This window comes from Aptenodytes forsteri, unplaced genomic scaffold (genome assembly GCF_000699145.1).
Source record: "Aptenodytes forsteri isolate BGI_AS27 unplaced genomic scaffold, ASM69914v1 Scaffold9, whole genome shotgun sequence".
In the NCBI taxonomy this organism is placed as follows: Eukaryota; Metazoa; Chordata; class Aves; order Sphenisciformes; family Spheniscidae; genus Aptenodytes; species Aptenodytes forsteri.
The window spans coordinates 5,615,773-5,641,083 of record NW_008796217.1 but is presented as its reverse complement, the minus strand read 5'-3'; the positions used below and the strand labels follow the sequence as shown (position 1 = coordinate 5,641,083).

Below are 25,311 nucleotides of genomic sequence, written 5' to 3'. Positions count from 1 at the left end.
ATTATTTTTTTTTATTTTATTGTTGCATATGGTCAAGTAGCCTAACAGATTTGTTTTCTTCCATGCCATTCCACAATGTCATGAGAAGGTAGGCTTAGAGATGTATTACTTACAACATGATGAAGGAGTGGTAAAGAATATTAAAAAAAAAAAATTCAGCATTTTAACCATAAACAATTTGTCTCTGAAGAATAACACTTCAGCTAAAAATCTTCAGGGCATAAATAGCAATGCATGAGACTTACAGGACACAGTAAAATCTCCTTCACCTCAAGTCACTTGATGAGCTTGTGTTTGCCATTTGAAGCACAGAAAACCAACACATGATGATGGGTGTGACTCCTTGGTATGCCAGAACAGTTTTTCCCTTTCTATTCTGTAAAAAGATACGACAGAATGACTTAGGGAATTGTTCATGTGAGATAAGAGTTATGCACTCCTTTCCTGGATAGAGGCGTGGAATTGCTTCTGAGCAGAAAGCTGAAACATCTGAGTTCTACAGCCTAAAAAGAACATGAAGGCTGTGCAGTTGTAGAAGTGTGACAGGTAAGGAGCATAGATAATACGCATGTGTTGCAGATTCTATTGAGCTTTACTATTATAAATTTTAAAAGACACTGTTCTTCACACTTTATATATCTCCATGTACTTGTTTTTCAGCCTTGCTTTACATCAGTTTTCTACCATGTCAGTTCTGTTTTTGCGTGGGGTGTGTGTATATTTTATAATGGCAGATTGTAGGTCCAAAGTTCAAGTCAGAACTCAAGAAAAGGTACTTTTGCTTGATAACATTCTTATAAAACTTAAAATGCATTGTTTGACTCATGAGTACTTTTCCTTTACTCCTTAGCTTCCAGCTATACATTTTGAAAGTGGTCAAACCAGTGTGACAAGAGCTCGGCAAAACGTCAAAAGCGATAAACAAAAACCTCATGGTCAATGGCAAGAATCACCAGAAGCTGTTGAGCTTGAAAACTTCAGGTAAAAAAAACAAAACAAAACAAGCTAATATGATGACACTGTGTTGTATCTGAACGTCTTTATGTATCTTAAGCTTCTTGAGGTGTTGAAGACATTTATATTTGTACTTATGTCTGTTACTTGTACTTTCATGTTAACCCACTATCTGAGATATGAATTATATATTTTTAACTTTCTAAACCTAACTGTGAATGTTCCTGCCACCGTAAGTTTCAGACACAGGCTCCCACTCAGCAGAGTGTACTGTTGAGAGTTAATGTAGTCAATTTAAATAAAGTAATGGTTTCTTTATTTGGAAAGCTTATATTATACCATTATAATAGTCCCAAATTATGCATTCGACAGACTGTTCTTCCATGCAATTAATGTCTGGAAATCTGAAGTTGTGTTATTCCATTGTAACTGCTGATATGACATTTCTTAATTTTTCTTGCTGATGTTAAGTTTTGGCAATCTAAAATTATGTTGTGGCAAGATAATCAGCAATTCAGCATTTTTCTTTTTTTTTCCTTGTTAGTGTGACCTACAAGAATGAGAGAAATTTTAGCAAACATCCCAGACACAAGCTGTTTCAAGAGATCTTTACAGCTTTAGTTAAGAACAGACTTACCTGCAGGTCAGTATATTGAACACATTCATATCCAAGGAGGGTCACTCTTTCATGCCTGAAGCGAAGAACCAAGATGCATGGATAATGTTTCATACTGTTTCAACAATATATATGGCATATGTGTTTCAACAATAGACCTCTGTGTGAAGCTGCCAGCTTCACATCTCTGCATAATCTCAGTTTTAAACAATCACTTCTGTATTGGCTTTGAAGACCGAATGCTTGGGTTAGTGGGACAGAAGAAGAAAGGCCTGGGTATATGACAAAATATGGATGACCAAAATTCTAACATCTTCTATGTTTCCTTGATCATTTGTCCATATCTGGTATCTGTAATCTATGGTTTGCTTTTCTAATTTCATTTTTATTTTACTGATTTTACTTGTATTTTATGGACTGCTGCCTGTATATAGAAAGGTCAGTGGCTTTAATAAAATTCAGATGAGTTTATGCTATTGTTCATATTTATTTGTATTCATGTGTATAATGGGATTAGAAAGGGGAAACTTTCTTATGTTGCTGTCATTTGAGCAAGGAGGAAGTGCAAGACCTTAAAAAAAATAGGGGGGATAGAAAAAGATACTTTCTGAAAAAAAGAATGTGTTTTTCAGGATTTCTATTACTATACACCACTGCAGTGTATTGTATTTTTCCTTTTTGAAGCCCAAGTACATTTTCTGAAAAATCTTAAGTGGTACAGAAGCTTAAAGGAAGAAACCTAGGGCATTTAAAGGTATTAATGTATAACTGCTAGAGTTTACAGAAGTACCTAAAAACCACCAAAAAAATCACATAGTTTGCTTAGACCCTTTTTCAGAATTAACTAGGGAACTAGGGATCTCCTCTTTGATTATCTAAATAGCAGTGAGTTTTTGACAGATCATTTAAGTGATTTGTAAATCTGGTACCTCTTTTTTTGCAAGTGAACTTTATCATCTCAGTACCCACCAGTGGGAAGTCAGTGGCTCAGCTTCATTTGCCAAAAATCTAAGAATAACTTGCGTTGTGTCTTCCCAAGTTCTATTTATACATTGTGTCATACCTGGCTCATATTTTGGTTTTTGTTTTCTTTGGTACTTGTTGATGATGATATAGCAAAACCAGCCTTGTATTATAAATGAAAGCACCCAGGTAAGGTTAATGATTCAAGCATGTATTAGTTGGTATGTAAAACCCGTAAGGTAAGTGCAGTTACAAAGATGATTTAGTTGCCCTTTATAAATATTTTACTATGGCTGTGATGGTGTCCTCTCTTTGGAACTACTGCCATTGCATTGTGTCAGAGCCTTAGGAACTGTCACCGTCATCTGCGTTATATACTTTTGCTGGCACAACTATGTTGGTTGGGGTGCAAGAAAAAAATCACATCCACTTACTGGCATCACTGTGTTGGCAGAAGTCCTGGTTGGAGGTAGTTCTGTTGACAAGAAAGCTGTGATCAGCTTAGCTTAAGTAGTTTGGATAAGGAGTATAACTAAGCAGGCAGAAAAAATCCTGCTGGCATATGCTGGATATACGCTAGGGTATCTAGTAAAGTGTATTGTAAATGTAACTATGGTAGCAGAGGCTCTCAAATGTTGGCTCAGAGAATTACTGTCCCTGCTTGGAAATGTGACAGATGCGTTGCTCCATTAAACAAACTAAATTCTGTCAAGAGTCAAAGCTTTTTGAAAGAATAAGTTTGTAGAACCGCCACGGTAATGATCTTCAGGTCACTTTAAAATCTGACCTACAAATTTTGCCTACCAGTATATGTTGCTGTTTTCTTTCCATGAAAGTTTTGTGCCATTCTGAAGCGGCCAATTATGGAAGCATAATGAAAAATAGTATTACTTTGGGCAGAATATTGGCATAGAAGGGCTGAGATTTTGTTAGTATCTATTTGCAAAACATTTATTTTTATCAAAATATTTTTAGCCATTGGCGTTGTTCCCAACTGCAAATGATAAAAAGGGAAGAGAACTGCCATGTCTCATAGACTTCTTCCGTTCCTTGGAAACTTGCCCAGATACTACAGATTCTGTCCTCTCAGTTAAAACAACAACAAAAAAACCACTGCAAAGATGTCCTATTTTAGGTTTATTTTAAATAGGAAAATGGGGATATGTACTTTTTAGCCATTGGCGTTGTTCCCAACTGCAAATGATAAAAAGGGAAGAGAACTGCCATGTCTCATAGACTTCTTCCGTTCCTTGGAAACTTGCCCAGATACTACAGATTCTGTCCTCTCAGTTAAAACAACAACAAAAAAACCACTGCAAAGATGTCCTATTTTAGGTTTATTTTAAATAGGAAAATGGGGATATGTCCCTTCAACAGACAATGGAAATAGTGATTCCATTACTGGTATTTTATGCAGGATTACTGCCCCTGGATGCTTTGTGTAAATCTGAGTTGTGTTTTCTGCCAAGTCTTGTGCTGGGGAATTGTATGGAGAAATATAAAAGAGGAAGTTCTATTTGGAAGTATAATCCCGTATCAAGAACATTTAAACTAAATAACAAATTACTCCAAGGAGTAATGGTATTAAGAGTTTTTAAAACCCAGGATAGATTATGATAATTCAAAAAATTATTTCAAATCTAGCTATTTTCACTTTTGTAGCACCCATGTGTGTTTTTTTAATATTTTTATATAAGTGTATTTTGTGCACTGAAGTTTGTTATGTGGTTTCTCAGTGATTTTGCCCTTTGGGCCTTGATCCAAACACTTTATGTCAAAGCATGATCAGTTTGTGCTTAGAGATAAACATGTACTTCCCTGCATCAGTTCAGTGATAATAAGTGATGGCTGGCAATGTTCATATAATGAAATCAATTTATTTAAAGCTGTTAGTATGTTTGAATATAAACGGTATTAAAAGTTCTGTGTTATAGTGTCTTGTACAGCTGTTGTAGGTCACTAATCTTCTAGTCGATTCCTGAATCAAAGTGTTGTATCTAAGTGTTTTAACACTCTTTTATTGTATTTGGTTTATATTTTGAATATTTCTTTTACAGGGATTGGGTTCATCAAGCTCCATCCATCCATTTTCTTAGGGTATTAATCTGCCTGAGATTACTAATAAGGGATCCATGCTATCAGGTCAGTATGTCAAAATACTGTTTCTTGCTTGGATAAGAGAATGCATATAAGCATCGTGCATATGAGTTGTGTTGGTGCATGTGTATAAAAATGTGCGTTCTTATGGATGCATGCTTACTATATGTATGTACCTATATTTCTATATGTGAAGATGTGATTTGCAAACAAACAGATTCCAAGAGTGAATTTGCACTGTTACTGCATAACTCGCTCGATTTCTGATATTTCTTATGTAGCGTCTGTCGTTGCTAACCCTAACAAAGAACCTGTAAATCTCCATAACAGATGGCTTGGTCATTGCTCTGAGCCCTAGACTCCATTCTTGGCTTTACCATATAGATATGTAAAATTCCCATATTGTAGTAAGTGAAGAAAACTGAAAGCTGCCTATTCCTCCTAGCAGCCCAATGCTCTGAACTACAAACAACTAGCTTTTAATTTTATTCTGGCTATTTTAGTTGTTATTCGTAGGACTAAGCCTCAGACATCTGTTAAGATACTTGTTTTTGTGTATTTCTTTTCTATGTGTTCCAAAGCTTATACTGTTTTTCCAGTTTTAGAACCTTTAAATTCCACTTCTGTGTTTTTATTTATCTACTTATTACAAGTAATTCTGAACTGTGAAAGGTGCTAAGCATCTCCAGAATCCATTGACTTTGACAACTGGAGTTAAGGTTTCTCAACATTCATAACCAAACAGAGCATTTATATTATAGTGTTCTCTCATTCTAGTGTGTTCTGTATTTTGACTCAATTTTTTTTACTTTTTATTTTCTTTTAGGAAATACTCCACAGCTTGGGTGGGATCGAAAGTCTAGCTCAGGTAGAATTACTCATAGTACCTTTGTCCATTATGTTGCATGTCAGTTTATGATGATTAGAATGAAATACACTGTAAAAAGCAGTGTACATATATTCTAGGTTTATGGAAAGAAGCGAGTCTATTCTCCTGTTTGCACATAAGCAGTTGGTGTGGGTTTTTTCACTCGTGCGCAAAGCAGCTCTCCTTATAATCTAGCAGCATTTAACCCAGGACGTTTAGTTAGGAGGCTTAACAAATGCCCCCTGAAGTGGGAGGATTAGAAAAGTCAGCACAATTGGTTCAGTCAAAAGAAACTGTAGACTTTTGAAGGAAGATGAGTAAAGTCACCTTGAACTGTAGCAAATGATTTTTCAAAGGTAAAAGCATAGTCATAGAATGTTGAACAGGTTTAAATTTGGGGACTACAGTAACTTTTGCACTACAGAACATTATTGATAACTGACTGCTGTATTGTTATTGCTCTGTGTTAATACTGCTTTACTCCTGGGCTTTTAATACTTGTTCATCAGTGCCAATTTAGCAGTGAGATATGACATATCTTGAATATCTTTGAAACTGTTGGGAGTTTTCTTTCTAGAAAAAAAATCAGAATTTTTATAACAAATGTATCTTTCTAGAATGCAGTGATCGTTCATTAATATTTATGGAGCCACCTGTATTTCAAAGAACCAATCGTGTGCTATGAGCCCTTTGGTCAGACAATCACCTGTTTGAAACATCCCTAAAGTTGCAGGAGTTAGAAGTTATTAGTTTCTAATGGATATGGTTCCCACAGGAACTGCTTGGTGTTTTCCAATGTTGCATGTCATTAATGCTTAGCCCTACTTTTCGAGGAGCTTGCAAAGTGCAATGGCCTGCTGAGACGTTGGCAACATCTGCAAGTGGAATCCTCTGCAGCAGGAATCCAAATCATATAACTGATAATCATTTTTACTATGCGTTACTATGTGTTGCTGGCATAGAGAATTTAAAAAGTCGTGAGATGTAATTTTTATGATTTCTGAACTCCTGGGGAATTTAATCTCTTGTGTCCTTTGCAGTGAGATAAAATTAAGTGTTAAATGGGTTTCCAGCACTCTGAAATGCAGTTTGAAAAAAGTTATAGCTGAGACTTTCAAAAATCCCTCAGAAATTTAGAAGGTGGCAGTAATTTCAAGGTGAATTTTGCATCCAAATCTTCTTGCCAAATCACAAGTCTAAAGTCCTCCATTAGACTATTTTATACAGCATTAAAAACATATATTTTACGGGCGAGCAGTTTCAGATAAAAAAACTGTTCTCATTTTAAAGTGTTTTGGAGTGTTTTAGTAGAAAATGCTAATAAAATTATTATTACAAATATTACTTTGCATAGTAGTGTCCTCCTCTTGTGAGTTTTCTTTCTAAATTGTGTGCTACTACTGTAGTTCTAGCCTCTTTATACCATCTGCTTGAAACTGCTGTAGTTTCCCTATACAGTGTTCTAGAAATTTCAAAATGCCACCATATGTAAGACCAATATATAAGCAATGCTGTGAATCTTATCATGATTTTGTGTACTAACAAACATTACATCCTTGTGATAATTCTCATTTCCTGGAAAAATATGTTTGACCAGGTAGTTACTAGGATTGTTAAAGAAGATTGACCACCATTTCCCACCAGTTGGCTATGTCCAAAAAAAAAAAAAAAGACACAAAATCCCCCCCTGCAGTTGTGTAGGTTTTGTAGAGTCTGAGCCTGTCAGCTGTGTGGGCTGAAGATCCATCTGGCTGTTCCAGACAGTGGCCAATAGTAGATGCTGAGGGAAAAGTTTGAGAGCAGAAACGTGAAGTGGTAGTTCACCAGAAAACTCTTATCAACCTCTAGCAGCTTGCAAAGAAGGGAATTTTGGCCCTAGAAGTAGGGTCGTTGTATTTGTTAGTCTTCAGTGGATTTTCCTCTTGTGGAATTTTACACTTGCTCTTTGAATTCTTATACTTCGAAGATCTCTTCTGTTCCCTGACAAATTTTACAGCAAAATTATGCGGGCTGTCGCAGACTTAGTTTTTCGTGAAACAGATGCACCACCTACAGGCTATTTCTGTGCATAACACTCTAGGTTTATGAATTCTTAAAACTATTTTTAATGGTATCCTTTTTCCCCCCCCCCCTACTTGTAGTATATGGAAACAGTAGCAAATGGCTATCTTGATTACGGAGAAGAGCAGCATAATGTAGACAAGCTGGTCAACATGACATGTAAGTGTTATAGCTGATAACATAAATTATAAGAGCACTTACAACTTTTTGTGTGAGGTTTAAAATGTTTAAAATACTTGAGATGGTCATTAAGTAAGATATTACTTAATGATATTAAGATACTTAAGATATTGTAGGCATCATCACACAAGTAAAAACTGAAATTGCTGTGGAGAAGCACATCTTGGTTTTGTACATAAGTAAGATTTCCTTAAGAAATTAATACCTCTTCACACACTGAAATAACAGAGTAAAATGAGCTAGTCATGGCTCAAAGAACTCATCCAGTGTTTTGCTTTATTATCTGATTAGTAAAATGAAAAATATTAAGTGGTAAAGCTTCAATTTATGTGACTTCCTTTGTCCCATAGACATTTTCCAAAAGCTTGCTGCTGTTAAAGATCAAAGAGAATGGGTTATAGCAAGTGGAGCACATAAAGTAAGTGCTTTATAAAATTGCTAATTATAACCAATTAGCTACTTAACTGAATGACTTATACTTTTCAGATTTGATCTAGGTGGGAGTAAATTCCTTACCTTGTCAAGCTTGTAAAGTAAGATAATCTCAGTTCTGTGTTTTACAGGTGTATTAATAGTATCACAAAAATTATTTCTTTTACGTAAGTTAATTGGCATGGTTATTGGTTGTTTGAGATAAATAGGTCTTAAATGTTTGGACTAAACTCGTTCATATAAAAATTAGTACTCATGTTTACACTGTCCTGAGCTACGTGTTACTATGATATAAATTGTTTTATATATTTTTTTAATATAATTTTTTTTTTTTTTGGTATAAATTTCAGATATGATTTTTCACTTATAAAGTATTCTGTGTCTAAATGGAACATTGTCAACCTAGACAGTGACAACATAGACATCCCTTGCTATACATTACTGCCAGTCTAAGGATCTATACTTAACCACTGCTGATTTGTGGCCAAACTGAGAAACAGTAGAGATCAAGATCAGCATAACTGGTGCTTTGTGATTCTGTTATGCTGCAGTAAAACATTGGCAATTGTGATAAGATAGTATTGGACAACATGTTTTTAGAGAATCTAGACAAATATGAAATTTGCTTTGATACAAATCATTAACAGAATATATGCAGGGCCTTAAATTACATACTGCATTGTTTAAATATAAGCTGAAAATTAACTTTTGCTTCAGGAGGCCTTGATTTAGTGTTCTGAAGTGTTTTACACAGGAACATTTTTACAATGGTATATTAAGTTGGACAGATGCTTTAGCAGTCAAGAGAAATGCTAACTGCAGTTTGAGAAGAAACATCCTTGCTTGTCTTCAGACTGGGTGTATTCTAAGACTTTAAGTGTATATTTAAGTGTACTTAAAGTGTACTTTACACTAAAAGCCTTAGGCATATTTATTGTGTAAGGATTTGGTATCTTAATTTTGACTTTTCAGTAACTAACTCTATATGTGTTTGAGTCGTAAAAGAAAAGAATATAATTTGTATTTATTTATCTTGTTTCATGTTTCATTTTCCAGACCTTAGTAATTTTGTTATCTGCCAGAGACAGCAATGTGCTTTTGGGTGCCCTTCTTGCTCTGACTAGTCTAGCAGAAAGGTAGGTTCATCTTAATGTGCTGTAGTTCACAATAAGCATTTTAATGTTATCTCTTGACACACTATTAAAACTGCTGTTTATGAGGAAGACTTCTTTTTTTCAAAATGAGGCCTTGTTCTGTGGAGGTCTGTGAAGTGTGCTTAATTTTATATTGAAGCAGCAGAAACTAAGTAGAAACTTTGGTCCTTGCAGCAGACTTCTTGCTCACGTGGAGAACTTTGCAAGACTGGAGTCATAGAATCTCTCTTTGCAATCCCTATGCAGGATTCTGTAATTCTTACTGACTTCCTGCATGTAAGTGTCTTTTGTGCTGAGCTTAATATAACAGTGCCTCGCAATAACCAGCAAGAATATTGTCCAATGTAGTAAATAATGAATGCATACACTGAAATCCATGTATACGTATCCTCTCTTCACTAATGACCATTTTAAATAAAGATAGGACTTTTTTTTCCTGGTGTGGAGGGAAAAAAAGGAAAAGGAAGATACAGCATCTTTCATCCTTAATAGTTTTATAGAAGAAAATCTGCTGCTTCTGCATTATTGTTCTGCTGACTTCCAGACTTATATAACAATTTTATCTTTCAAATGAAAAATTATAAGGAAAATTACAAAATTGAAGAGAATAGGTACAACCCCTTGAGATCAGTAGAAATTTATTTACTAAGATTTCTCTGGATTTTTTCTTCCCAAATTTCTTTCATTCTATTTCAGTTCAATTTTTTTTTAATATCAGCATTAATTTAAATTATGCTATACATACATTTTCAACTTCCATTTAACTTTCTTCACAGAATTAAATGCGTTACATTTGGACTGGGCAAGGAAGCGTTTGGAGTATATTACAAATATTAACAGAAATTGTATTTGATTCTAAAAATGTACCTCATTTGATTAATTTCTATTATGAAACAAATGAAATACATTTGTGTCTTTACTTTTATGCATTCACATTTATTTTTTTTGTACTAGGAAAATTGGAAATTGTTGCAGTGTCACTCTTGACCCAGCATATTTTTGTTGCTTTAAATACTTGTGTTCACAATATAATAGTATTCTTTAAGACTTGAGAAAAAAATAATTGGTCAAATGTATAAGGAGGGAGGCTAAAGAGCAATGTGTTTTTTCATATAATTTAATTTGATATAAATGCCAGGAATAATCAATTTGTAGTCCAGAATGTAGGGAGAAGATAAGTGAGCTCACCATTGTTGAGAACTTGCTGGTGATATTACATGAATACGATTTGCTTTCTAAAAGGTGAGACTTCGCTTGTAGATTAATTGTGTTAAAATATATTTTGACTTTTTCATTTAGGGACATGTTTATTTAGAGGAATTAGATAATGTGCCACTTTAATATACTCAAGGTGAAGTTCTGATACTTATGTATTTTCAGTCAGGTATTGATATAGTAAAATCTTTTCTAGTAGTTTTGTTATAAGCTGTCTCCTTTTTCTCCACTGATGGCCTACAGTGCTGTGCAAATAAATTGCAATGTTACCATAAGGTGATAGCAATCGCTTTTCTTGGTGCATCTCTTCTTTGCTTCTGGCAGACCTGAGTGGTTAGATGGAAAGCACGCTGAGCTCTGACAGTTCCTGGGATGCGCAATATAAACTAGTGAAAAATTGCAAGAAATAGCTGTTGTACTTTATACCAGCGGCTGGGTCAGACCCCATATCCCTTCAATCAGAAAATCATAAAGGTCCCTTCAGTTCTTTAAATGTCCTTTCATCTCGGCTAAGCTTCCTAGTTGAGCATAGTATATCTGCATTTCAGTAAGAAACCAAGAGACTCTTAAATTTGATGATATGTCACTTACCCTATCACATTTAAAATTCTGAAGAGATTTTTTTAAATTTCATGCTTAATTATTTCATACATGTAAATTATTTTACATATTCAATTTCTTTATCTTTAGTCATATGCCAAAAGATTTTATTTAGTTTCTGGGTTTGAAATTATTTAGATTATATGTAAACCAAAAGTTTGTTATAAAAACTGGAATTTGAATGTAGGCAGGAAGCTGATGAAGTTCAGAGCTAGTTAAGAATAATTTTAAATTCAGATATGAATCTGAATTTATATGTTTCATCAAACACTGCAGCTTTTTTGCTTCAAGTGGAAATGGAAATCCCTAACCGTATTTTCTATGGAAAGTCCACCTTAATTGGAGTGAAGTTGAAGAAAGTCTTGTCTAACCTTTTAAATGATAGATCCAATCCCTTTTGTAAACATAATATTCAAACCATACTGGAGAAGAATCACAATTATTTGTGGAGTTATTCTAATTCCACAGATGGACTTTACAAGTTCATGCAGTCAGTGGTACTTGTACTATTAATGCCATTAACAAGAAGGTGGTACCACGGATGACAGTCCACCTGGCCACCTCCATCCTGGCTGTGTATGCTTGGCTGCCTATGCTGACAGTCAAACTCAATGTAAATATAATTTCATTGCTTGTGCAAATTTGGACCTTCTTCTTTTTCTTTTTTTTTAAACAGTGACTTTAACCAGTTTACAGTGACTTTAAGCATTTTTCTTTAACTTCTTTTTTTTTATAGGAGGTCTCTGTTCTTTCTTAAACATTTGCTGTGTTTTTTTCCCTTTGTTAACTGACAATACAAAGTAATGATGGAGTTATTGTTAACATTTTTTGCTGATTTTTTTAGGCTCACAGCAGAGTTGCTACGACTCCTCTGTGCAGAGTCACAAGTCAAAGAGCAAGTAAAAATGTATGAAGGAGTTCCAGTCTTGCTTGGTTTACTCCATTCTGATCATATCAAACTTCTATGGAGTATAGTTTGGATTCTGGTACAGGTTTGTGAAGACCCTGAGACTAGTGTGGAAATTCGAATTTGGGGTGGAATTAAGCAGCTCCTTCATATATTACAGGGGTAGGTTTTCAGTTCTCAACATTGTGGCAATTATACGAGACTGTGTCATATTTTAAGATATATTTGACCAAGCCCTGTTTTATCAAATAGCATCTTTGTTTTGTTCCGCTGTATGTGATGTCTGCAGAAATTAAAAGGCTATTTAGAATGTAATGAATAAGCAGTATTTTTTTTCAGCTGTGTGTATTTTATTGTTATGTTAAGGTGTTTTTCATATTTTCAGTGTATAAACTAAATAATCTGTGTCATATTTTAAGATATATTTGACCAAGCCCTGTTTTATCAAATAGCATCTTTGTTTTGTTCCGCTGTATGTGATGTCTGCAGAAATTAAAAGGCTATTTAGAATGTAATGAATAAGCAGTATTTTTTTTCAGCTGTGTGTATTTTATTGTTATGTTAAGGTGTTTTTCATATTTTCAGTGTATATTCTAAATAATGAATAGATTATAAATACATCATTGCTGTCTACTTAGTTTCCCTATTAATCAGACATCTATTTAGTGAGCTAGAATTGTGAATATAATTGATGAATGTGGTAAAGGAATTTTCTGTTTAAAGGCTTTCAGTGTATATTCTAAATAATGAATAGATTATAAATACATCATTGCTGTCTACTTAGTTTCCCTATTAATCAGACATCTATTTAGTGAGCTAGAATTGTGAATATAATTGATGAATGTGGTAAAGGAATTTGCTGTTTAAAGGTTTGTTTGCTTTTTCAAAGTGTATTAGCTAATTTAGTGAAAAACATACAAATTTTCAGAACATCAGAAATGGTTAACAAAGATATGTTAAGCCATTTTTTTATGCTGAAATTTGGTGTTTTGTAGTTTTTTGTTTTGTGGTTTTTTTTTTTTCCCCCCAGAGAAAGAAATCTTGTTTCTGATTGCTCTTCAGTTGGAAGTTTATCTAGTGCGAATGCAGCAGGGAGAATCAAACATCTTCATTTGACAGATGATTTGAGTCCTGATGAGATGCAAGAAAATATTTTCTCACTTCAGGCAGGTAGGTTTATGAGGCCTAATCCTCTGTTATGTGTTTACTTACACTTGTGCAAAGGGATTTTAAAATATTTCAAAATTGAAATTGTAAACTTTTATACCTGCTTTAGGGAGTGGGGGCACCAAGTCAGCTGTGTTTATTTCTAAATGTGGAATACCAGCACATATTTTCAAAAAGCACACTTTTTTTAGAAAGAAGCAAAGGATAAAGTATTAAGTACATGGGAATCATATATATTTCTTCCACCTGTAAAAACATTTCAAACACATATATATATATTTATTTATTTTATTTTTAGACTGAGATTAATTTTATTTGTTCATGTTTCCTCTATTCAAATTTACTATAGTAGATCAATCATGAATTGATTATGATGGGTCTCTTTCAGAGTGGTATTTTAAAGACTACCAGTCAGGCGAGGATTCCTCGGTAGTTATGAAGAGAATCTGTTTTAGAGGAGATTTCTCAATAGCACATCAACTATCCATTCTGAAATGCCTTCTGAAGGATCATGTCTTTTTCCAGTGACTATAGAAGGACAATGCAAAATATCCTTACTAGGATTACATCAGCCTTTGCAGTATCTTCCTGAAAGCTGTAACATAATACATAAGTGTTTTTGAATACTTTATCATGAATGTTACCTCTGAAGAGCTGGTAATGTGAAATAAATTGCAGTGCCAAAAGTATTGCCAGCGTGGAGCGTATTTCTGGGTTACTTCTGCCTTCCTTAAGGACTCCTAAGAAAGAGTAAGCACTGAATTTACAGAGGTTCTTTTTTAGTTCTGGCTGAGTACTTGTTTGTATTTTTAGCCTTCTATACTCGGTGTGGGTGGCAAGGTTTTGTTAGCAGGTGGCCTCTGTGGGAAGAGGTAAGGGACTGCCCTGTGCTGGACACAGCTGGTTCCAGCTGGCTTCACAACAGGCCCACTGCTTGCCAAAGCTAAGCCCATCAGTGAAGCTGGTGATGCATCTGTGAAAACATAGTTAAGAAAGGGCAAAAACACTGGGTGAGCAGAGGAGGAGAAGAAAAAAAAAATAAAGGGGTGAGAAACAGCAGTGCAAACACCAAGGTCAGAGAAGAAGGAGGGGGAGGAGGTGCTTTAGGCACCAGAGCAGAGATTCCCCTGCAGCCCATGAGAGAGACCTCGGTGGAGCAGGTATTCACGCTGCAGCGTGTGGAGAGGACCCACGCTGGAGCTGGGGAAAAGTAGAAAGGAGCCAGCAGAGTGGAACTGTTATGTACTGACTGTAACCCTCATCCACCACCCCACAGCGCTGCTGGGGGAGAGGGTCAAGGAGTCGCGAGTGAAGGAGTAAAGATGAATCTGGGGGGAAAAAGAAGTATGGTATGGGGGGAAGGCATTGTTTTAATTTTTTGTCTTTGTTTTTTTGCTATCAAAATCTATTTTAATTGGCAATAAATTAAATTATTTTTCCCCAAGTCAAGTTGTTTTTCCTGTGATGGTAACTGGTAAGCAACCTTCCTGTCTTCATCTTGACCCATGAGCTTTTCCATCCTATTTTCTCCCTCTGTCCTGTTGAGGAGGGGGAGCGAATGGGCAGCTGGATGGGCATTTGCCCCTTAGCCTAAGGTTAACCCACGATGCTATCTGAATATCTTTATGAATCTGGCCCTAAATGTTACATCTGAATTTTTATTCTAGCTTGTTGTGCTGCAATTACTGAACTGGTGCTCAATGAGACTAACGCTTACCAGGTAGTACAGGTAGGAAGACTTTATTTGGTTAAGTAAGGCATTATCGTTTATAATTTGACTTAACTGTTCTTATTTGTCACCATCATTTAATTAACAAACAAATGCATTTGAAAGGGATTGGAAAATATGCCTTTATGTAACTTTATCTCTGTTTCTTTATACATTTACACACAGAGACGTATACACAAAGATATCGACATATATACCTAGTTGTCTGGGAGAATAAACAGCTTTATTCAGACAGGGTTCATTTTGGTTGGCATCTCTTGCCATGCTTTTGCCATATTCAAAATAGGATAGTAAATAAGAGTAATCACGGAATTAACTGAGAAATACATATTCTGAATTTCGTGAAGTTTATTAAAACAAACTCTGTGCAGCTTAATATTGGTGCATTGTTGTTTCACAAACAATTTCTCTTTTCCTCAGAGTTTGGTGTTTCCGAGATAACTTCCTGGCACTCCATCCCCAGTGTTGTGTTTCTTAACTGCATTTTAAAATATAATATTTAAATCAGCTAGAATCTATGGTTCTGAAAACTGTTCTTAAAATCCCTGGTATGTATTCCAGACATAGTCAAAGACACAGATATTTAGGACATTAATACCAGCTAAAAGCTGTAGCCAGCTCTTATACTCTAAATGTTAAGTCAGTGATCAAAGCCTTCAAGTTAGCTTAAAACCCAACTAGAGGTATTCCTAGAGGAATTGAGAGAACAAAGAGCCTTAAATATGACTGGGAAAGAAGTTCGTGTGTATTTCAAAGCTATTGGTTAAGAGGAAAGGAATGGAAGTAAGTCTAGGGGAAAAAAAAAATATTTTCTATGTATCTTAAGCACTAAAATCATCAATAAATCATGCTGATTTAGACAACATTTTATCTGAACAATATAACTGCATACATTTTAGGCTGAGTCTGGTTTCATCAAAATAAAATATCACTTATTTAAATTGGATATATTTTGAAAACCGTGTAACTCCTGGGCGACTTGGGAAATAAAAAGCTGATTTTAACATGGAGTTTTTCTGCATTGCTGTAGCAGTGCATAACTGTGGTGTCAGTAAATTGCTTAAAAATTGATGGGACCATGTGCAGGTTCAAGCTTAACTTCTTCCCCCACTCATCCTTGTGACTGGATTTTTGGTTCCTGACAGTTCAAAATATCCACATTGTGATGGGAGATCTGTTGCTGCAATTTCCTTCACTTCTAGAGACAGAAGCATTGCTTCATTATCTGTTCGCAAACTCTCTTTGCAGTATCAGTTTAAATGTAATGATGATTTCATTCTTACGTACATTTAAGTCATTTGAGCTTATAATTTAGGTATGCAGTAGGATGTTGAGAACTTGTCAATTGGTATTAATATAATTTAGGTATGCAGTAGGATGTTGAGCTTGTATTAGCTTCTGATATATCTGAAGTAACACTGGGTTTTATTTGTGGTTTGTATGCAAAGCAATGCTGTTAATACTGACCTTTCTCTGTTTCCAGGCGAATGGAATATATACAATAGCAAAGCTGATTTTACCAAACAAAGAAAGGAATGCTGAAAAAGCTAATTTATTACAGGTAACTCCCTTTATTATCATTGCATATTGAAAGACCCAAGCAGTCCTTGAGAATTTTTTATTATTTTAAAGTTTATTTTAAAGTGCAGTAAAAAAGTCTTACTCAAAGGGGAAAAAACCTCCACCAAAACAAAGCCAGGAATAACAAATGGCCCAGGAACGAAAAGTTAAATAGTGACTCAAATTCTGGTGTTCTGTTCTGATCAGCTTTGTTTCTGACGCCTCATATAGTGTAAAGGAAAGTGAGTATTTTTCTTGTGATAATCTCTCTTCCACTTTTTCAGGCTGCCCAGCATCAGATCTTCTTTTTAGTGCCTTGGTCTTCATTGAAACTCACTGTAGATTTGACACTGTACTAATATCTGTTTCTTTCTGGAGCATCTTACTGTGGCCGTTAAATAAAATACGGGAAAACATCACATGAAGTAGAGCAAATTTAAATGTAGGATAAATATAGAGCTAATAAGCATAGAATGTTTTTGCATGTCAATACCCCTGTAAATATACTGGTTTGAGTCAACTTAGGCTAAAAGTTATCAGTAGTAATTCATTATCTGGTAGCTCTTCTCCAGCCTCTGTGAAATGGTGGTGGTGTCCCTTTAAGCTACAGGAGAGTAGTGGTCTGGGGTTAAACGCAACTGCTGCTGCTCCAGTTGCCCTTCTGTGGGCAAGTGTGAGGAGGTCCTTGGCACAGGTGAATGCAGTCAGGATCCTGCCTCTCACCTGGTCTTTGTTCTGGCACAGCCCTACACCAACATGGCTACATAGCTACTCAACTATCTAATCAGGTAGACATGCCTGGATAGCAAGGGAAGGCATGTCCACAAATGCCTTTTTTCCAGAAAAAAAAAATCATTGTAGTGTCATCTTTCTCATCACAGTTCTTCTAGATTAGGGTTGGAGTGCAGATTCAGTGCCATAGGTACCTTTCTTCCGTAACAAGGTTTTATAGTGTTCTTCAGTTACATCGGCTTAAGGGTGAGATAAATAAAAATCTTCCTAGAGGGTATATGAAACTAACATGGAGTCTAATAAACTGGAGCATATGCTCAGTACAGTTGCCTCATACAACTGTAAGTAGCTTAATTTATGCCCACTGAGATTTTTAGATTCCAGCAGAATGTGTTGGAAATAACGCACAAGAGATACTAAGCAACTGTAGTTGTGTTAAACATGAAGCCATGTGAATTTATAATGGACTTAATGATCACATATGAAAACTAAATCCGTTTCAGGCAAACAATAAGAAGTCTATTTTTTTATGAAACCTTGTTCAGATTCTCACAGTGCTACCTGTATTGCCTTTATCACTGTTACTGCTATGCAATACAGTCGCAGCTATTGGAATACCCTTTTTGAATTTCATAGGCATTTTTCTTAGAATTCTCACAACACTGGTCTGGTTTCTTTACTGCTCTATTGTCTGTGTTTTCAATGATTAAATTTTCAGCTTCCTTCTACCATACTACCTTAGTGATCTTACTCCATTACTTCAAGGGTGGCAGTGATATCAGTCATTTATTCTGCACACATACCATATCTAAAAATCATCATGCCTTAACTGAAGCATATCACAAATGTTAAATATTAATCTCAGGATACTAGTGTGAGAAAGACAAATATTATTGCCATTTAATCATATTGCTCATTATTAATCTATTATCATGCCCCTTCACTGATGGGCTTTCTACCGTAAGGTCTATGTATAGTCTCTAAATTAAAAATCTTTCAAGGTAGCAATTATGGCCCAGCCGGTCTGGGTTATTTTGTACTGCTAAGTTGTGACTGTGATTCTCAGTAGAATGTTAGACATCGTAACGCAACATCCTTCTCCTGTAATGGGGAGTTTACTTTGGACTAAAAAGAAACATTGTCTGTAAAAGAGACAGCTTCTTAGCAGCATTAACATACATTCCTTTTCTGTGAAATTTCAAGTATCCTGCTTCCTTCAAAAGTAGCATTTGGCCTTTATTTTCTTCATTTAATGCATCGTCTATATATTGAAAGATTTGTTTTTAACATGGGGATTAATTCTGCAGTTATCACTAAGACACAGTTACCGTTGTCTAAATAGGGATTATCACACTGGACTATAGTAGTGTTTTAGTCACTGCTGCAATGAAGTAATTCTAAATTATGTTAAAGACATTTACTATTTGCATTGTTTCAGATCCCAATACCTTATTTCCCTTTGGCTTACTTTATACAGTCATCTTTGGTTGCTCAGCCATATATGTGCCATATTATTGACTCTGGATAAACGGAATTAAAAAAGAGTTGCATAAAAGCATACGTATTAACTACCTGCCAGCGGCTGTTTTAAAAATAAACTTTCTTCAGTAGAGATCATATTGAAACTACGGTACATAAAGATAGAAACTGAGGTACATAAAGATCTCTGTAAATATGAACTTAGTATTAAAAAAAAAAAAAAGTTGACCATTCTCTCTTTCTCACTTTTCATTTTTGTCCCCTGTTAGAACTTAGTGTTCTACACTGCATTTTTCAGAAAAAATGCAAAATGCTGTTTCTACTGCATCATTACAAAACCACTGATTACATTTACCTTTTTCAGCATTGAAGAAGAGAGCAGGTCTTAAGTCTTGAGCTATCTGCAAATAAAAAGAGATGATAAAGACTTAGATGTTCCTCGTGGTGTTTTTTAGGTATAGTCCCCCCCTTTTTTTTTTTTTTTTTTTTTTACCTTTTTTTTCCCCCCTAAATGGCCCTGCCTACTTTTAAAATACAGGAGAAACTTACTATGTTTTTACTCTCTTCATTATCAGGTTAATAACGTAATCTGTCTAGTCATTTAAGTACAAAGTTTACCAATGTGTAAAGTCAAGGGGAATCCTTGATGTTTATCAGAGGCTTTTCCATTTGTGTATAAATTTGTCATTAATCTAAGTATTTTTCCTGCTGTAGTGTTATGCTTTCAGAGCCCTGAGATTTCTCTTCAGTATGGAAAGAAATCGACATATCTTTAAAAGGTATGTTAACAAAACGTTTTGTGAAACTCCTTTAGGATAGCTTTCAAAAGTTGTCGCTCCAATCAGAAAGACATGTTTTTTAAATGTCATTTATTTTCAACAAGAAGAAATAGTAATGGGCAACTTCTCTCCTGTCCACAGCTATGGATAGCCATTCCTGCATTGCATCAGTGCCAGCCTACAAGATTTAGATGTTCAGTGTGGGGACTTCTATTGTATGCATGCCAGAGAACCTGGCTCTGTAGGGGCTCCTTCCTCCCCCATGAATCAACGTTTTTAAATATGTTGAGGACAGATTTAATACTGTTGGAGATAAACCATACTTTTATCCTGAAGATTAGCAGATGCAAGTTACAGCCCTGGACAGTATCAAGTAACTAGGAGCAGGAAACTTTTTCTCTGAGCCCTCCACTCTTTCATGTGGGAATGACTTTGCATCAAGCTGGTTTACTTAGGAATGTTACTGAAACGTTTGGATCAATAAGGAGAAAATGTCTTTCATCAATTACCCTTTTTTACTAGTAAGATGACAGTTTCACCAGGTTGGCTACAAAGGCCATGTAAAACCTAACAGTTTGATTTGTGGGATTAGGATAGTAATCATACTGCCTAGGAGGTCTGCCTGTCAGTAGTGTTTCTGTATGATTTTATTCTGTATCATAAATTACTACAATTCTAAATATAACTTTTGTGTTATTTTTACTTTTGAAAAAGTGGATTTTTATACTGAAAGGGCCCCAGTTTGTAATGAATGTTCATGGTTGATATCAAGTTTTGAAAGTGATTTGCTGTCTTTCATATTTTGCCAAATGCCTTAATTTTCTGTATTTCTACTTCTGCCAGAACTTTAAAAAGAAACAAACCTTCAGTTAAGTATGTCACTAATTAAATATTGCCTACTATCTGTTAGCTTTTGCTTTTCTCAGTCCTTTTCATCTTTTAGACTAGACTTCTTGGACAAAAATTCCAAGATGGGTGTCGTGATTCTTTAAATACAGACAAATGTTAATCCTATCGCTTAATGCATTACAGGAAGGAACTTAGATAAAGTGACAACAGGCATCATATAAAGTGCTATAAGAAAAAAAGTAGGGAAACGACTGGAAACTCAGGAGGTGCATTGACTTTAAAGAGGCTTATACTTGTTTGGAGAACTGGCATTTATATTAATACCCAACCCATGGAGGCTGAAGTCTGACTTTTGAAAGGTCCTTTAACGCCTATGTATGTAATGTTAGAGGGTTAATATCTGAATAGATTAGTAAAAAATAAGTATATTATTTAGAAGGTTCTAAAGTAAGTTGTAATAAGAAACATTGAAAAGTCTCTGCTGTAGATTAATAGCTACTGTGTACAGTGTTTCTAAAATATATCAAAATTTAAACCTTTGTAGACTTTTCCCTACTGACTTGTTTGAAATCTTCATTGATATTGGACATTATGTGCGTGATATCAGTGCTTATGAAGAGTTGGTATCAAGGCTAAATTTATTAAAGGTAAGTAAAAACCTTCATAGCTTTAAGAAGCTGTATTCTTTGCACATTCTTAGCACAAGAAAGGCATGAAATATTTTATATTTATTTATCTGTCATTTAATTTATAACCAGGAGGATGAATTGAAGCAAATTGCTGAAAGTATTGAGAGCACGAATCAGAGTAAGGCACCTACAAAACATATAGGCAATTATGCAATTTTAGAGCACCTTGGCAGCGGAGCTTTTGGAAGTGTATATAAGGTAAACTTCCCTTTTGATATTAATTTACAGGTTTGAGGGAGGATCCATGAAGAAGGTCTAATACCTATTTTAGGCACTACCATCCTTTGAATTTCAGTAGGGGAATGCAGGTCTGAAAGGTCCTTTATGGATCTGGGCTTGTTGTTAGTATTTACTGTGATTTTGTTTGTCCCCTCTTGTATTTGTAAGATTGACCAGTGTTATCTCTTAGGTTTCCTACTTTTGCTTCCTTTTAATTCCTTTCCACAAACAGCATTTCTGTCTATTGCAAAGGCTAACAAATCTGTGTAAAACCACAGAAATTCAAGCATGTTTTATCTGAAAAGCAACACTGGGCACAGTGTTACTTCAAACACTGTGGCAAGTTCAGCAGTGTACTGCTAACCTGTATTGTGGGGCTCCAGTTCTTTTGGCTAATCACATCACACAGAGAAAAAGCTATGATTGTAGCTTTTGTGAGACAGGTTTGGGCTCTGATAAACTAATCTGATAGCCATAATAATATCTTTTCTGTCCCTATCCTATATTAATTTCACAAGAGTTTTATCTTTTTCATAGGTTAGAAAACATAATGGACAAAATCTCCTGGCAATGAAAGAAGTCAATTTACACAATCCAGCATTTGGAAAGGACAAAAAAGACAGAGACAGCAGTGTGAAGAATATTGTCTCTGAATTAACCATCATCAAAGAGCAGGTATGATTCATGTGGGGGCATTCTGCTGTTAGCATTATTAACTGTGAGTTCTCATATAGCAGGACTTCCAGCTGCTGTTACTATTTTTGTCTGATCAGTACAATATTGGCCCCTTTTACCTGAATGCTGTCAATATTGAAAAACTTCTTACTGTGTTGTTAGCAGCAGTGCAAATGCTTGTTACTAAAGATTCTTACTTTCTGTGTTGGCAGTGTTTGAACTTTTTCCAGGGATTCTGTAAATTAAGATTGTGATAGAAAACTCATGAACCTTTGTTCCATTTAATGAATTCTTGGGTTTAAAATACGAGAAGATAGTCTTTTTTGTAATTGAAAATTAAAAAAACAGACTGATCATTAGTGTTCTTAGCCTAAGAAAGCCAATACTTTGATGCAGGTGTAATTGCCTGTCTTCAAACTTCATTTACTCTCTTTCAGTTATTAAAGGGACAATGGATAGGAATCATGCTGTATTTTCCTCCTGATTGCTCTAGTAATGTGCAGCACTTCTTTGTGTTTGGGGTAGCAGCGAAGGTCTACTGCACTGCAGTTCATAAGCAAGTTTGTGGAATCCTTGTGGAATCCTTCCTTCCAATATGTAGCTAAACATTATAAATACCGTGCCATCAGTTTAACTATTCTAAACATCTAAATTTCTTTCCTCATTGTAGCTTTATCATCCAAATGTTGTACGGTATTATAGAACCTTCTTGGAAAGTAAGTATAAACGCAGAGAATTACCACATTGTACATAATGAAGAAATAGAAATACATAATAAAAGCACTTACAGCTTGGAAGGAGTGTATCAAATTTGAGCAATAAATGGTAATATTTTCTGAACTGCTGCAGTTCAGACAGACTTATATTCCTTTAAAATTGAAAAAATGGTGAGAAATAATATTTATATTTGTTTATCTGTCAGTAAAACTAGATGCAATGTAAATGCATAGAAAGCATCATTCTCATCCTATAGAGTTAGGATCCAAAATTTATAACTGGAATGCTAAGTAGGGAGAAAAGCTGTACTGACTATTGATGATATAGATTGCTCAGCCATATTGTCTTAATTTTCTTTTTTATAAAGAGCTAGCTACATACACCTGCCCACTGAGTGGTTATCAGGCAGTGAATTTCTTATAGTTGCTGTGATATAAATTGAGGAAAAAATGGAATAACAAGGAGTTGAACTACAATTAAAATGTATTTGTCTGTACAAATAAATTTTTTAAAAATAAAAAATAACAGCTTTTAAAATATATTTTAACCTCAAATACTCTATTTTCAAATGCCTTCTGTAGAAATGTAATGTTCTATTAATTCATTTTCTTTTATGTAGATGACAGATTGTACATAGTCATGGAGCTCATAGAGGGAGTGCCATTGGGAGAACACTTTCACTCTTTGAAGCAAAAGCAGCAACAGTTTACAGAAGAAAGAATATGGCATATATTTATCCAAGTAAGGGCCTCCATTTTTTTTAATTTTTTTTTTTTGTTGTTACCAGGACTTTCCTGCATGTAATTAGTAGCACCGTTTATGTTTGTTAGGCTAAAAAATTACAAGGTAATGCTTCAGGCACTAATATCAGGTATGAATTTAATTTTATGTGCCTTTATTTAGGTTGTAGTTAAGAATCTTTGTAAGGCTCTTTCTGTTTGTTTTTAAGCTTTGTCTAGCTCTTCGTTATTTGCATAAAGAGAAAAGGATTGTTCATCGAGATCTCACTCCGAACAATGTCATGCTGGGGGATAAAGACAAAGTTACAATTAGTGAGTAGAACTACTTTAGTTGAAGAGAATTTCCCATGATGTATGTGAGTAGAATTTCTTTACTGAAACTCTCAGAAGATTTCAGATTCCTGGGCATTGGTCACGGTACTTGGAAGCTAGTAAATTATTACATTGTTATACTGTTGTGTAAAATAATTGCAGATTTTGTGATCATTGCCACCAGGTGTCATCAGCCATGACTATTTTTTGCAGCTATGTATGTCAAATATGATGGAGGAGATTATTTAGCCCTAAAAAACTTAAACCGTAATTATGCTTCAAGGCCTGTTTTTATTTAAATCAGCAAGAATATAAAGATAACCAGATTAGATAACAAGTGCTAATGAACATACAAAGTACAACAGTCATCTGTTCTATTCCAGTTCTCCCACGCAATTGTTTAGTACCCATCAGTTGTTCCCAGTGATCAGCTGCAGTGAGGTGCTATTTGTCTAAGCCTGTAGTAGTGAATATTCTTGAGCTATACTTCTATAATCGCCACAGTGTGGAGGAAGGAGCCTAGGCAGGTTTCAGGATAGGCTTTGAAAGCAGTATATTTGTGAACAGTACTCCAAAGTATGACAAAGTTTTACTCTTTGAGTGAATTAATACAACCTGGTACACACAGCAAGCCTTTCAGGCGATTCAGATACTGCAGTTTTTAAAGTTCTCAAAGAACTACTGCATGCTTTCTTACTGCTCACGACACAGAACTAAATAAACAAGTTGAATGCTGCAGAATTGTTGTGAGAAGTCTTGATGCAAAAATCAATCTCTCTTCTTTAAAAATAACAGGGAAGTGTAGACGTATGCACACACCCGACCAAAACCACTCAGCTATAATAGGCAAATTGTTGTGGTTTAACTCCAGTAGGCAACCAAGCACCACACAGCCACTCGCTCACCCTCCCTGGCCCCCAGTGGGATGGGGGAGAGAATCAGAAGGGCAAAAGTGAGAAAACTTATGGGTTGAGATAAAGACATTTTAATGATTGAAATAAAATATAATAATATTATATTACAATATTATTAATAATAATATTGTAATGAAAAGGAAAACAACAAAAAGAGAGAGAAATAAAACCCAGGAAAATATACTGAGCATGATGTCATATGGTATGGAATATCCCTTTGGCCATTTTGGGTCAGCTGTCCTGGCTATGCACCCTCGCAGCTTCATGTGCACCTCCTCGCTGGCAAAGCATGGGAAGCTGAAAAGTCCTTGACTTAGTATAAGCGCTGCTTACCAACAACTAAACCGCTGAAAAGTCCTTGACTTAGTATAAGCGCTGCTTACCAACGACTAAACCGTAAGTGTGTTATCACATTATTCTCATGCTAAATCCAAAACCCAGCACTATACCAGCTACTAGGAGGAAAATTAACTCTATCCCAGCCAAAACCATGACAGTATCCACCCCTTATTCTATACCATCTACGTCATGCCCAGGTCCCACACTTTCAAATACATCCCAGTTAATCACCACCACTTTTCCTGTCTTTTGATATCTATACACACAGATATCATTCCCTTAGCCTATGGGCGATCCCTCTAAAATGTCCATTGAGTTCATTTAGTCCATGACTTTGGGCTCCATCTGTCATAACAGTCCTTCA

At 35.2% G+C, this 25,311-nt stretch overlaps 1 protein-coding gene across 1 annotated transcript in view; it reads left to right on the top strand.

Annotated features, from left to right (window-relative positions):
* NEK10 (NIMA related kinase 10) overlaps nt 1–25,311 on the top strand; it is a 39,621-nt gene that overhangs the window by 628 nt on the left and 13,682 nt on the right. Inside the window, exons 3-21 of the mRNA XM_019474470.1 lie at nt 851–981; nt 1,499–1,597; nt 4,591–4,675; nt 5,457–5,498; nt 7,640–7,718; nt 8,090–8,157; nt 9,228–9,307; nt 10,481–10,567; nt 11,985–12,209; nt 13,078–13,217; nt 14,882–14,943; nt 16,427–16,504; nt 19,429–19,493; nt 20,887–20,989; nt 21,101–21,229; nt 21,788–21,925; nt 22,596–22,641; nt 23,262–23,383; nt 23,592–23,694. Coding sequence (XP_019330015.1) covers nt 851–981; nt 1,499–1,597; nt 4,591–4,675; nt 5,457–5,498; nt 7,640–7,718; nt 8,090–8,157; nt 9,228–9,307; nt 10,481–10,567; nt 11,985–12,209; nt 13,078–13,217; nt 14,882–14,943; nt 16,427–16,504; nt 19,429–19,493; nt 20,887–20,989; nt 21,101–21,229; nt 21,788–21,925; nt 22,596–22,641; nt 23,262–23,383; nt 23,592–23,694 — 1,882 coding nt within the window. The remainder of the gene's footprint in view (nt 1–850; nt 982–1,498; nt 1,598–4,590; nt 4,676–5,456; nt 5,499–7,639; nt 7,719–8,089; nt 8,158–9,227; nt 9,308–10,480; nt 10,568–11,984; nt 12,210–13,077; nt 13,218–14,881; nt 14,944–16,426; nt 16,505–19,428; nt 19,494–20,886; nt 20,990–21,100; nt 21,230–21,787; nt 21,926–22,595; nt 22,642–23,261; nt 23,384–23,591; nt 23,695–25,311) is intronic.